Source organism: Lissotriton vulgaris, chromosome 2_1, assembly GCF_964263255.1.
Source record: "Lissotriton vulgaris chromosome 2_1, aLisVul1.2, whole genome shotgun sequence".
Lineage (NCBI taxonomy): Eukaryota > Metazoa > Chordata > Amphibia > Caudata > Salamandridae > Lissotriton > Lissotriton vulgaris.
The window spans coordinates 721836222-721851209 of record NC_141687.1 but is presented as its reverse complement, the minus strand read 5'-3'; the positions used below and the strand labels follow the sequence as shown (position 1 = coordinate 721851209).

At 44.8% G+C, this 14988-nt stretch overlaps 1 protein-coding gene across 2 annotated transcripts in view; it reads right to left on the bottom strand.

The window, feature by feature from the left end:
• Positions 1 to 14988, bottom strand: part of TRIM66 (tripartite motif containing 66) — an 862818-nt gene that overhangs the window by 239800 nt on the left and 608030 nt on the right. For both annotated transcript variants that reach the window (XM_086956002.1, XM_086956003.1), the window contains exon 7: positions 10923 to 11069. In XM_086956002.1, coding sequence (XP_086812128.1) covers positions 10923 to 11069 — 147 coding nt within the window. The remainder of the gene's footprint in view (positions 1 to 10922; positions 11070 to 14988) is intronic.

Below are 14988 nucleotides of genomic sequence, written 5' to 3'. Positions count from 1 at the left end.
AGGCGAGGAAAATCCAGCCGAAAAACCACAGGCAAAGACAAAAAAGGCCAAGGGGGACCCTGTGGGTACTATCAACGAGGCAGAGGACGGGTCCGCCACAGGTGGGGAAAAGAGCCCCAAGAAGCTGGTGGGACAAGGCATCAGTTCAGCAAACCTCGTAAAATTCCCTCCTGGCTCAATACTCCAACGTGACAAATTTGGATTGCAGAGCCCCGACGCGGGAGCCAAGGGGCTCCATAAGTTCAGCACAGCCTGTAGTGCCCTAGCCAGAGAAAATGAATCATCGGAACACGATGCTACGCCATCACTGAACCATAAAGCTCAAGCGGTGCACTCCAAATCAAGCAAACGGGCACTGATTACAGACTTTCTTAAAGTCTGTCAAAGACTCTCTACCGGGAATGGATCAGAACTTCGCCCATTTGATGCTAGCTCCAATTTCAACAGTACCCAGTGTAAAGCACTCAAGGAAGGCACAAACAAAGGCGTCATATCGCCAGCACCACCATCACTTCACATAAGGTGTTACAGCGAACCTAGCAATGCCTTTAATACCAAAATAAGAAGGGTCTCTGGGAGTGGGGGATCTGGCCCTCTCGGGGCGTGTGACCTAATTACCCGACAACTAGCCAATGGCTTAGACCAAACCAGGGGGCACCCAACTCCCAAGCCCCAACAAATAGCTCATACATCACCGGCTCGTGCCTTAGTTCACTGGACCCCGGACGCTAGCTACGACTCAGTCTTTTTAGAGCAAAGTCCACAATTCATCCAGAAAACGACCCCGACAATAACCGAGGAATGTCCCTCACAAACACAAACAGTAAACTGCATTCAAAACCCGCTGTCACCAGTAAACTCTCCCAGTAAATCGAGTTGCCAGCCCATATCTGCATTTGTTAAAAAGCACCACCCCTCATCTGTTGGACTCGTAACGGAAGAAACCGATGCCATTGAACACAGTGAGCCATCGAACCCACAGAAAGAAAACGTAACCACAAGCGACAGCAAAGAAAAGGAACGGAGTATGCGCCAGCTCGCAGCTCAAAATGACCAAACGCCTGGCAAGGAGGAAGGAAATGCCAAAAGGTTATTGCCAAGGAGTGTGCAACCGTGCGAGCATCGCAATCAACTAAATCCTCCTGAGCACCCTTTCATCTCACCCAAGCTCACCCATACATATGGGGAAACACTAGTGAGCAATCAAACGGTCTCCATCTGGCCGCAACTATTAAAGACCATGGAAACCATAGGTGTCGCAATGTCCTACCATGCGGACAAATTGGATACGCAAGTCGACCTGCTTAACCTTCTGGCCCTTCATGTTCAGGGCATTGAATCAAACTTAAAAGATTTAAACAACATGATCACGAAGGTGCAACTCAACAAGGACTCCACCTTCTATACCTGCCACTGTTCAGATATAATAGACAAACTGGCCACAGTACCAAGCCTGATGACGCAGATATTGGGGGCTGTCAAGGAACCCATAATGGACTCCCCTAAGGCAACAACTACAACTATAAGACACTCAACAAGTCAACAGCCCGCCAAAGAGGGCCAAGGTAGGCTGCTTGAGGTTTGCAGCGGCGAAGCTAGCTTGAAAACCCAAGACCAACTAGACTCCTCCATCTCCATTGATATCACGACGCCAGCAAGAGCACACGAACATACTCTAGCTGACCACGGAGAGGAAGCAGATTCAACTCAGGCGTCCCTACAAATCGCGGAACATAGTCTCAATCTTACTGTTCATGTACAAGCGCTTACTAAAAGGGAAAGGAAGCGCCAAAGGAAAGCTAGAAAAACAAAAGCATACAGGCAAGGCGCATCATCGAAGCCCCCCAAAAAAAACAACAACGACCCTAGCAGCTGCGAAGATAAAGAGCAGTCAGAGGGTGTCCCATCCCAATTCAGAACAACTTCAGAGCAAGGGTCAACCCTAAAAGGCTTACCACTTGACAAGGACACAACCACTCCAAAAAGAGCCACAAATGGCACAAACTCAACCTAGAACACAATAAAGGTGTTTAGCATCTTCAACCCACCCAGAGAAAAGCCAAACCGCAAGCCACCAATTGACGAGCATGTCATAACCACAAACATCAAGCGAAGAATAAGCTCAAAGGATACCATCTCATCCATCCAAGTATCAGAAAACAAAAGACAAATTGGCATAGATAAACCCGGAAAGATCAAGGCACCAAATTCAGGAGACCCGCTGGAGGGAAAAACACAAGTCCCACCATCCCTAGACCTCAACGAACTAACAACCACAAGCAGTGCACAGCCAGCTAATCAGTACACCTCAGAGCCAAAGATGGACCTGGAAGGAAAGTCTACCCCAATCATCAAAGAAATCAGACGACCAATAATTCAAAAGCGACATATTTTAAGCAATAAAATTGAGCTAATTCCGAAATACTGCTCAAGAGGGACCCATGATATCTTGAACAGAGGGGCAATCCTAAGACTCCTAGAGGAATTACCAGGCCTGAGTCACCTAAAATCACGCGACTTGGAATCAGTAGAGTTTAAACCAAACCCTTTCCAACCAGGCTCTGATTCCACGATAACAACCTGGACTGATCACATCGTCACAGAAAAAATCCTGACCCACTGGGAGGATTTTGCCTCATGGGGTATTGATCTAAAAAAAGTGGAGCCAGCTCGATATCCTAGTCCGTTGCGGAAACAAAATCCAAAACGAGGCCTCCTAAAAAACGCTAAAGGACCAGAGTTAAGAGGCAGCATAGAAGAAGAAGGCAACCAACTCAGGCAAATCACAATCACGATTGCCCGTCAGGCGAATGACCTGCCTGAAAGTCACCAACATGCCCCCCTGGCTTCAATCCATAGGAACACAGACTGAACCAACAGTAGAGCAAAGGTTGGGAAGGAGCAGGGTTGCACGTTCTGTTCATGGAACGTATATGGTCTAAAAGCAAAGCTGGAGGAAGAAGACTTTATAGAGTTTATCACGCAATTTAAAATACTAATGCTCCAGGAAACTTGGCAGACAACAAACACGCCTCTTGTGGGATACAAAGAATTCTTTACACCAGCACAAAAGGAGGCCCGCTCCGGCAGGGCAAAAGGAGGCCTATCCATTTTCATATTGACGGACCTACTATGGCAATTTAGTCACATCGACCTAGAGTCTACATGGATGCAATGCATTAAAATTGACATTTCCCCAAATATGGGCCTTTTGATCATGAACCTTTACATGCACCCGGGCGGAAAACATAAGGGGAAGAGGATAAAACAACTAGTTACCACAATCAAGGGGTTAAAGCCTACCTATCCAAGCGAAAACATGCTTATAACAGGAGATTTTAACATGAATCTAATTCATCGTCAGGAGGGAAGCCTCCCCACCCACATTGTCCCCCGGCAGGGCAACCTTTGCAGACAAAGTGCCACAGGAAGGAAATGTGCCATGGAGTTGGAAGCCCTCCAATTGTACACCTTAAACGGAAGGGGCAATCTGGATACACCAGCTGCCCTAACGAGGGTTTCCAAAAATTCAGGTTCAACCATAGACTACACTTTGGTGGACCCCGACCTATTCCTTTACATCAGAGACTTCCACATCCAGGAACGGGGGGAAAGCGATCACTTCCCACAGATCTTCACCTTGACAATTGAAGTAAAAAAGTCTGAGCTAGCGCTGCCTCTATCCTTGAACACCCAAATCTTCAATTTACAACGTCTAAACTGGAATGAAGAAAACCTCGACAATCTAACCGCGTCATGCCATGCATTGCTTTCACTATCTGATACATCAAAGGACATAATAAAGACCTGGGAGTCCTTTGTAGCAGACTTAAACAAGAATTTCCAATCCAACCGCAGAGGACAAAAAGCCATAAGAAACAGAGGAGGGAAATGGTACACCCCAAAGCTGCGAAAACTAAAAAGGCAAATGAATGCATTTCTCAGGGCCGAACGCAAAAAGGATCCTCACTTTTCACAACAAACTTTGAAAACAATTGCAGCCTTAAAAAAAGAGATACCAATCTGGCCAAGAGAATGCATAGGGAAAAACTAGATGTACTATATTCCACGCCAGTAAGATGCAGAATTCAAAAGAATTTTGGGCAAAAATAAACTTCATGCTCAACGGTAAACATCGGCAGTTCAATTCCGATATGACTGATCAGCTTTGGTGTAGCCACATCGATTTGTTATACAATTTCAAACTTGATACCTCACTTGACAAGAAAGTCGTGCCGCTCCTGGAGCGTGCCTTGCCAAGCCTGAGAACAATGACAGACCCAAAGCCTGCTGATCCCAAAGCCACTTGTGAACCGTCAACAACAAAGAACATAGGTGGCACGGACCTGATGACACTAACGCAGGTTTTCAACACCATAAAATCACTGAGAGCAGATGGAGCTCCTGGCCCAAATGGTCTCCCCAATGCTCTATTCAGGAAAGACCCCAAGTTCTGGGCCAGTCAATTACTTCCTTTATTTTGTCACAGTGTAAAGACCGGGAACATTCCCGAATCGTGGAGGGGCAGTATCCTACACCCAGTAAACAAATCTGGTTCTCGCTCTGACCCCAACAACTACAGGCTAATAGCCTTAATAGATGTGGAGGCAAAGATCTATGCGTCAAACTTACTGGTAGAACTGGAGGCTTGGGTAAGCAGCACAGGGCTAATCCCCCTGATGCAAACAGGCTTTCGCCCAGGAATGGGCACCCTCACCAACTTATCTGCAATAACCCTACTAGCAAAAAGGGCAATCGACAACTCTAACTCGCTGTATACTTGCTTTTTGGACCTAAAAGCGGCCTTTGATAAAGTGCCAAGATCCAAACTCTGGGCCAAAATGAAAGCCTGGAGCGCGCCGCCAAAGCTAATGGGAGCAATCATAGAGCTGTATTCAAAGACCTGAGTTCAAGTGAAAAAAGGAGATGGCCGATGCCTGACAAAGAAATTCCCCACACTCAACGGCTTAAAACAAGGCTGCGTATTGGCCCCCTGCCTTTTTAACATTTACACCGCGGACCTAGAAAGCGACTTAAGCTCGATTCAGGGAGATCCACCAAAATTGGGTAACTTGCTCATAATGAGTCTACAATACGCAGACGATATTGTGCTTTTGTCACAAACTCCCCTCGGCTTACAACGTATGATCTCTAAGCTTGCGTCATACCTCTCAAATGCACAACTTACAATAAATCTTAAAAAAACAAATGTTTTATGCTTTTCTGGCTCTCGCAAGAAAGGAAATAAATTTGTCTGGAAGATAAACTCCAGCATACTAACTCAGGTAGATCAATACAAATACCTGGGCATCTCACTGGATAATCAATTAAAATATAAACAGCACTTGGAACAGGGGAAATCAAAAGCCAAACAGCTCCAATTCGCCTTTAAAACAGTCCAAAAACATCTATGCGGAAATTCCACTGCCCACATTTTAAAGATCGTAGCCGCCAAATTCTTGCCATCCCTCACATACGGTTCAGAGATGATGGCAACCCGGGACTCCACAGCACTAAACCTCGCCCAATCTCGCCTCTTCAAAAACCTTTTTTCAATCCCGCGTTACATTTCGCAATCTCAAATACGTTTGGAATACTGCCTCACAAATCAGCTCCCGGCAAGACAAGGAGCCCTCGTCAAATACTACTGGCGAATGAGGGATGCAGAAGATCATTCCCTGGCTCATCTGTGCTGGCTGGAAGTAGAAAAACAGGCAGGACTTCCCAAGTCTATATATAAGTCCCTCAGGCAAGCGCTTCAATCATTAGCACTGGAAGAATCCTGGCTTGCACCCATGACTTACACCGCTTTTAAACTGCGAACTAACAACGCCATCAAACAAGCGTCACTATTAATGGACAAAGCTGCAGTGGCAGGCAAAAGCCACGCCTGGATTGTTCTGCCATCATACATCCACATGAAGCCCCATCCATATTTGCAAGACTGCTTCAGGGACCATTACAAAAGGAAATTAAGCTTGTTAAGGCTGGGCTGCTTTGCGAGCAAAGATCTCACTCCCAAATGGCTACAGTCGTGGTCAATTCCCGACTGCCGCCTTTGTAACAACGGCGCAGAGTCATTACTGCATCTAATATGTATATGTCCCGCACTTCAGAAACTAAGGAAAGTATTTCTGTTACCACTCTTAAGAGTCGCCCAGGTGAGAACCTGCAGGGCGGCTGTCATCATATGCCTCAGCGGGACTTGGATAAAACTATCTTGCAACACTATACAATTTCTGGAGCATGCTGCTCAAGAGCTGGGAAACAAGGCAGCAACCAAAGAGAAGTCAGGATAACAGGCATGGACATCGCCGGCCATAGACTCACTTTTATTTTCCCAACGGACTCTCTTGTCTCCATCCCATAGCACTTCATTTTATGTCATAAAAGGGCACCCTGATCCAACCCACATTGCTTCCCCAAGTTTTACTTTCCCCCTTACACCACTTTTTGAAAAGTCTGTGTAATTTCATGTTACAAAAGTGTCCCTTGATCTTAATTATAACACCTTTCTAAATTTTAATTTTTACCTTCGACCACTTTCCTGAAAAGCTTGTGCAACTTTAAATTCTTTTTGCTTTGTTGTTATTCTTTTTGTTTTATCTTGACCTGAAGTTGATTTTGTGTTGTTTTAAAGATGTAAACATTGTTCAAATGGTGGTAAGCTCCACCCTTTTATGATTTTTATTATAAATCAAATAAAAGTAAAGTATTTACCAATGCCAAGTTGGAGTCAGTATTGGTGAGGGTAGTTCTACACTGATTTGTACTGTTTGGTACTGTTTGCCACTCATTTCTCACTGGGCCCTTTCTAGGGAGTATGTTGGAATACAGATAGGGTGGTCCGCCTTTGAGGGGGGTAAAAAAAAGCCAAAGGGACTGCTCTAAGGGTTTATTTTCTCGGATTTCTGAGGCATCCCAAAAAAGTCTGTCTGGGCATTGTATGTTCTCAAAGTTCACCACTACGCAGTCACCCTGCACTATTTTGGCTCGTGACCCACCAAACCCACTCTTCTAGCAAAAATTATGCTGGATGAAATTTTTAGTCCTCCACTACTGTTATCGTCACACCATAATCTAGCCTTCTGTATAAGTGCTGTGGTTGGTTCTTCTTCCCCTTCTGCTAACGTGGGTACCCCTACAAAGACCGCCACAAAAGGAGCAGCAGATGGGGGAAGATTTAGGTGTGCCTTACACTGTGTAAGCGTGTGAGCCGCAGTTGTGGTGGCGGCACCTGGTGGAGTCTTTGGTTCCCCTGGTTGGTGGTGGGTGGGACCTGAACTTTGATTGGGCTTACCATTCATGCCTGCCCCTACACTATTTGCAACCATGGGCGTATTTGTAGGTAAGGGTAACAGAGGTTTATCTAAAGCTTGAATAGTTCCCTCAAGCCCCTGAGAACGACATTGCTGCAGTGAGTGGAAATTATCAATTTTTTTTAGCAGATTGTCAATCAGAACGCATTTCTTTAGTAACCCTTCAAGGCACGTGTTCATAGTATCAATGATGTCTTTTGCGATGCCCACTAACAGGGGTTCAATCCGTTCCTCAAAAAGTGCTTCCAGAAGTTCCTTAAAAGGATCCACAGTCACAGACACTTTCTTAGCGGTTATGTCGCCCTCCCCCTTTTTCCTCTTTTTGTTCATTGATTTTCCTTGGATGACAGTGTCAAGAGGTAGGGCGGGGTGCAGGGCTGTAGGAGCGCAGCCTTGTGTTAGATTTGTGTTGGAAATGGGATTCGTGATAATTATGGCAGGTTCCAAGGGAATGGCTGGCTGCAAAGTTGCTTGAGGTGTAGTGGGTATGTTGGCAATCAGACCCCGTTCTTGTTGTGCAGTTGCTATTTCTTTAGATAGGGCCCCTACAGCTGTTGTCAGGTAGGACATGATAGAGTCAGACTGTCTGGCAACCTTGGCTTTTTTCCCCCCAGCATCCATGCTTGCAAGAATTTTGCGCTTACCCATAACGTGGAAGATGATAGGGGGGTGGCCCGGCCCTGCCTCCTACTGCCTCGGACGGCCACAGACGGCCCGCCCTCTGCCCGAGGCGGGAGTGGCTGCTGGAGTTTATGCCGAGCAGGCAGGAAGTGCGAGGTTGCGGTCTCGGTCCCCGGTGTCCAGAGAATGCTGGGAATTTTAGTCTTTCTCCTACAATCCTTCCCCGCTTGGCGGCTGCTTTGGAGGAGCTGCGGCGGCGGGGGAAGAAGAGGAGTGCTCCCAAGTAGCCCGGTAAGGTGGTGGGTCCCTTTGCCCAGAGACTGTATTCCCTGCTCAGCCGGAGTGGCTGCTGGAGTTTATGCCGAGCAATGGAATGTGTCCTTGTGGGAGGGTGCCAACCTGGCCAAAATATGATTAACAATATGCTATCTTGGCCAGTATTATAAATAGAGCACACCGCCATGGTCTGCAGCACAGTGCACCTTTAACTGGCACCTGTCTGTAAATGGCACTGGTACAAAAGTAAAGAATTCCACATGCAAATGAGGGAATGCCACTTGGTGATCTAGTTGATGCACATTTAGTGTCAGTGCAGTCTATCTTATAGAAGGGCTTTGCAAGATTATTCTGTGGCGTCCTCTGAGATACCAACGTTCCCCGTGGGTGCAAAAAGCAGACGTGCATGCCTGTTGTGCTCCTAGGCCCTTTCAACAATATGGACCCAGATTTTTTCAGTATATTGTCATCATTTTCAAATGAAGATGAGTGCTAGAACTGGAGACTTATTAAAGTTTGAGAAGTCATCTTTCAGTTTTTGTGGGAAGAATGCGATTCTGCCTTGCTTGAAGGATGGTGGAAGTGAAACCTATGCTAGTGAGACATTCATGATTGTGAGGATGTTATTCAGCAAGCACCCGGCACTATGTCTGAGTATTACACCTGGCAAGGATCATAGGGCAGGGAACTCTAAAAGATTTCATAACCTCCTCCTGTGTCCCCACACTGAAGCTGGAAACGATGGGTAAGACTTTGAATACTTTTACATTTGAATACATCTTCTAGAGATAGTCTGACATCTTAACTGCTCTTTTGAAATGAAAACTGTTCAGTGTGTTTCTATATTGTGGCGCTTTCCAAGGAAGTACCATCCCAGGTGGATCACTGAAGCTCAGGTGAACAAAATTCTGGAAGGTTTTGTAGAAACGCTGCAAAAGGCATCATGCTATAGGCGTCATATGATCCAATGGAGGTTACTCGAGATAGAAATGGTGAAACTAAATTTTGCCTGTTTAACTGACTTATTTTAGTTTTAAATGTGTTTTATTAACTGACTTATTTTGAACCATCTGGAGATGGCTCAGGATAAAATATGCCATGCCTAAAGGGCATGACTACAATCGAGACAGGATTCCGTCTAAGCTGCCATGCTTTTATTTCCTCAATTAAGCAACACAATATTTGGCATAGACTTCCAAAATAAAAAGAGAATGTTAAAACAACTGAAGAGAGCAGTAGGTAGAATTGCCGAGACCTGCACTTCCCCTCACCACGAATAATGCAGCTTTCCCCCCACACTCTGGCCCTCAACTGGCTTTAGCAAAAGTGATCAACTGGGACAGCCTTACTCTCCATTTCTTAAATGAGCTATGTGTCATCAGTACAGGTGTAAAATTCACGGTCACGCTGTATCAGGATACACATCAAAAAGCTTCAGACTTCTTGGCAAAAATACCCCTCCCTACCCCTGTTAAAGATGCAGGTGTGCCTAGCTACTGAGAAAGACATGACAAAAACCAATGACCGCTCTCTAAAGTCTCTTTAGAAAAGTATCACATCGGCACACAGCTCCCCTTCTCCACTCCTCCTAGAGGCGAAAGGATCCCCAAAGCCAATACACATTGAGGGAAAACACAATTAACTGAGCTTTTCTGGGGTGTACAAAACCATCCATATCACACTCATCCGTTGCTCAGAAATAAGGACAAAGTACAACTCCTCATGCCAACCACACAGCAAGGAACACAGAACCACTGACCCCTGCACAATTGTTTGCCTTATTGCCCTACTACACAGCAGTGGTCATGGAGTAGCCTATCCATCCCTATGCCAAGAGAAAGCAACTGTCACCAAGCCAAGGTATTTCCCATGGACCATAGGCCTCTTTGGTTTATGACAGAATGTCATATCAGACTAGCACTCACCACAATTGTCCTACAGTAACCAAAGGGTGGCACAGTGCGGGTTAAAGAACCTATGCACACACTATTATAGGTGGCAATTGCTAACATGCAATTGCTACTAGGCGTTGGCTGAATCAGCAGTTGAAATGTAGTTAAAACTTACACATATGACTTATAAACACCATTGGGAATTAAAGGGTTTATGTGGGGGGAAGGGGGTGGAGGGGGGGGGGGGGAGGCTTTAGAAAGCGCGTCAATCACTTCCCAACACAAAAACGGATAATCAAGGCATTCGATTTGCCAAGTCCTTTTAAAAAGATTATTTTTGTATTGATGCGTTTAACATCTCTTCACTCTTCAACTTTGCTGTGACAGTGCAGAGGCCTTACCTTGCTGTTATAGGTGCTGCTTTAGCTGGTTATCTGTTTTTTAAATACTTTGAAATGTTATTTCTCAAACTCTAAATGTAGGAATTAGTTTTTTTGTTTTGAAATAAATCTTTTTATTTGACCTGCATGGGTTTGGTTTCTTTATTGATTGGTTACTAATTTAATGAAATGCTGATGTATAGTGGCCTCTCGTTGGGTTTGTATAAACACATTACAAGTCGAATTATTGACAGGACAATGTTAAAAGGCAAGTTGGTTCCGAGCAAGCCACAGGAACAGTTCTAATGCAGAAGGCACAGTGTACAAAACAAGGAAACATTAGAAAGATTCGTGCACATGAAGCATGCACTATATCTGTATTCCCAAGGTGCACAGCACCAATTTTGCTCATCGTCTGAACACTGGCAGCTTACCATCTCCTTACTGTAGAGGAACGGGAGGCTGTTTTTACTGCACACCGCCCAGCTGATGAAGTTCTGCACATGCTCCAGCTGTCTGTTCAAAACGATGATGGCCTGCAGCTGCTGCTCAAATCTGTGCCTCCTCTCACTGGTTATCCTCTGAAAAGAAAAGGACGTGATGAGGATGTATCTTCAGGCCATGAAACCTCGATTTTAGGGACAGCCACGCAGCAAAATACCTGGCAAGTACAAGTTAAATGACAACAGACAGGCTTGAAATATTGTAGGACAGGACTGAAGCCTTGGCTGCAGGGAGACTCACTGGAATCCCTTCCTTTCTGTGCAGTGTGGATCCAACCTAAAGAGCCACCCTGCTGAGGTGCAGAGTGAGAACCAACAATAGTACTAGAAATGATTTCCAAATTCTGGGCGCCACCCTTCAGAAGACATAGGCTCTGAGCGGTGATGGAAGACATGGGGACAGAGGATTGCAGCGGAACCTCTGCCCATTAAATTCTGTTCTCATGATTTCTGGAAGGAAGCCCAACACTATTTGTAACCAGTTCTACATAGTGATGTTCTATCAAGGACTTCTTGGATTTTACCAAGACCCTTAGATGGAGTACTTACACCAAGGGAGGAGTGTATGGTGTTGCAACTGTTGGTCAAGGATGTTCACTAATCTAATTATAAGAGTCGTGGAACGTTCATCTACCTGGGAGTTTGCTGTAATTGTACACAAAGGCATGACCATGAGAGACATGGGCAAATCCAGATGCCATTTCTTCAGGCATCCGTGGGATGGACTCAGAAATCCCTGCTTCATCCAGCTTCACAGATGAGGTTATCAGTATATCGGTCAGACACCAGACTGACCCAGCAACAATTGCCTCGGTCATTCACTGAACAGATCAGGTGATCATTTCTTAAGTAAAACAACTTCACAGACTCAGCCATCACCGCTTCCGTAATCCACTGAATAGACACAGCCATCAGCGCTTCCATAATCTACTGGACATGAATGAGCAATTAATGCTGCATAAATCTGCTGGACACAGGGCAATCAGAGCTCCACTGGACAGACAGAGCACTCAGAGCTTCATTAATTCATCAGATAAACAAAACAACCAGAAATTCAGTGATCCACCTGACAAACTGAGCATTCATAGCTTCAGTGGTCCACTGGACTGACACATTTACCAGAGATTCAGTAGCTCGCTCAACGAACATAGCTATCAGACATTCAGTAACCTACTGAACACATTGAGCAACCAATGCTTAATTAAATAATATGGAGAGTAGCGCATAAAACTGTAATCCACCGGACAGACCAGGGCCTAATGTGACATACAAACATATCACTACATGGTTGGTGATGCCACTTAAAGTGCTGAGGCTATTATATCATTTATAAAGTTTTAATGGAAAGGTTTAAATTCTTCAAGGGAGACATTTTGCCCAGGGGCTGTAGGTAGGTTAAAATATGCCTTCCGACAGATCAAGCAATCATTGCCTTGGCCTGATCTATTGATTGAAGAACAGGCTCCATCACACTGAGAGCAGTGCTTGACTGCAGAAGGATGAGGGGACAACTGGAGATGCAAATCCCTCTCAAATGAGAAACCTAAAGCACTCAGAAGGCTGGGAAAGAGAAAGAAAAGGGAAAGGATGTTCCATGCTGCATATTATTGAAAGTTAAATCACTGTTATCTTTCTACAATCTTACCAGGTGCAACAGCAAGGCTAGGACTGCATTAAATGCAGCCTATGCAAGCACACACCAGCAGGGGCTGGCAGAGGTGGTGTGCGTGCGTGTGTGTCTGTGTTGGAAAGTGGGACGGAAGTAGGGCCTGTTGTCAGTTGATAAGTACTGTGTTCCACTTCCCGGTTGGTCGAAGTTCAACCCACATAAATACTCCCATAAAAACAGTGTATGTGAGAAAGGAGACAGAAGGAAGGCATGTGAGCGAGAGAGATGCGTAAGGGGGGAATATGAGGCCTAGGAGGCAGTGAGAAAGGGAAAATGTACATTTGGAAAAGGTTTTAGTAGAATAGGAGGGTATGAGGTATGTGTTATAGAGGGGTGGGTAAAGGAAGGGTGAGGGATGTTTGAGAGAAGGGTGAAAAGAAGGAGAGACTAGGATATATGTGACTGGAAGTTGTGACAGAAGAAGGTGAGAGAGGGTTGTGAGAAGAGGGTAATGAAGAGTGAGGTGTGCAAGCGGTAATTTGGAGGAAAGTGACGAGGAGAGAAGAAGAAAGAAACAGTATCAGAAGAAGGACAGTACAGTGGGACACAAGATAAGGGTGTCAAACAAGGAGAGTGAAAAGAGTTTATGTGAAGTAAAGGAAGGAGTGGGAATTAGAAGGAGGAAGAATGATAGCGAAGAGTTCAAGACAGAGCAGGGATCAGGAAAAGGATGGTGTGTGAGATAGAGGAACAGACAGTGACGGCTTTTGGGTTGAGGAATACGAAGTGTAGTCCGACTGTGCTTCCACCAGGGGTGCTACATTGACTTAACAAACAGCAAAGGTGGCCCGTTGCTAGACGCGGATGCTACAAAAATGCATTCTGCTGGGTTAGCAAAACGTTTTCACTCACCTTGGACTTGGAGAACGCAGGAGTAACATGCACAACTATTTAATCCACCTACCTTTTCTAACAAGCTTCGACAAACACAATAGTTCTGGCCTAAATAAGCTGCTTTCTTGTTACCATTTTTTTTATTGTAAATATATGACACAAAAAAGAAAAAAGTAAACATGCTGCCACCTACATGTTGTCGCCATATTCTTGCAATAAAAAACTATTTTAATATTATGAATCATCATCTATAAGGTGCTTCCTTGCTGGCATGTGTATATAAACAAGGCACAAGCACTCTGTTAAGTTTTAATGCCCGTCACAGGCAAACGTGATTCCTAATGCAATAGGCAAAAGGTACTGTTGAATTAAGAATTGCTATAAACTTAAGCCATAGTTTAAATACACAGGTATGACCAAACAAAGACGAAGCATGGAAAGCGCAAAATTCAATATTTGCTCACCAGCTCTGGCACTGAAGTGCACTTTTTTTTAGGCAGGCAGATGAACACACGTGGCCTGGCAAAATGGCATCACTCACAGTGCCAGAGAGCCTGATGTGGGCTGACCCATTGCACCAGGCTGTGTGCTGTGGTGAGTGGAAAGAACATATGCATGATAGATGAAACGGACAGTGGTTAAAGAGAGCTGATCCAAAGCCCCTCTTATATATTTTATGAATGAATTAATTGTTATTTTTTTCATATCATGGAGATAAACAGCTGAAGTCAGGCCTTGGAAGAACTCTGTTACTTTAACTTCCCATATTTGCCTGTACCTTTTTCTTCTCAATCACTGAATAAATGCAAATGTAGACAGAAGGAGAAAAAACAGCAATTCAGTTGTATCCTCAGAGAATAACAGCTAGATCAGAGTGACAGGAGCACTCAAACATTCATTCATTTGCAAGTCCACCCCATACTCTCACCTCTTGGATTAGACCCATGCTAAAGACAGCTGTGTGTAACCTGCCACTGATCCAGAAACTGCCCATAATTGATAGAGATGGAAGCTTAGACTGCTGTTACCATGCTGTACCTATTTTGGGAGGGAGGGAATGTTACATTGCTTCTATCTGAGCTTCACCTTTCCAAACATGCTTGGACCAAGCTCCAGCATGTTAGGGAGAGTAGATATGGGGGACGCTTCCCGGTTCCCATATTTGCTGGCAAAAATACCATCAGCCAACACTTTGCAACAAAGAGAGGCTTCTGCAATGGAAAAAGGAGCTCCTGTCGCGAAGAAGCAACACTTCCATGTTGGAGAACTCACAATATGATGACATTTCTAACACTGGTATGATGGGGCATGCTAATCCACCGTGTTGGTAGATTAAACATCTGCAAAAACTCTAAATAAGATGAAACATCTGCAAAAACTCTAAATCCGCCTGATAACCTTAAACATTTCATTCTGCTCTATCAAAAATGTGTTATCTAGTACTGCAAGACAATAAAGGAAATTAAGGAAAACCAGTAGGACAGAAGATATAGA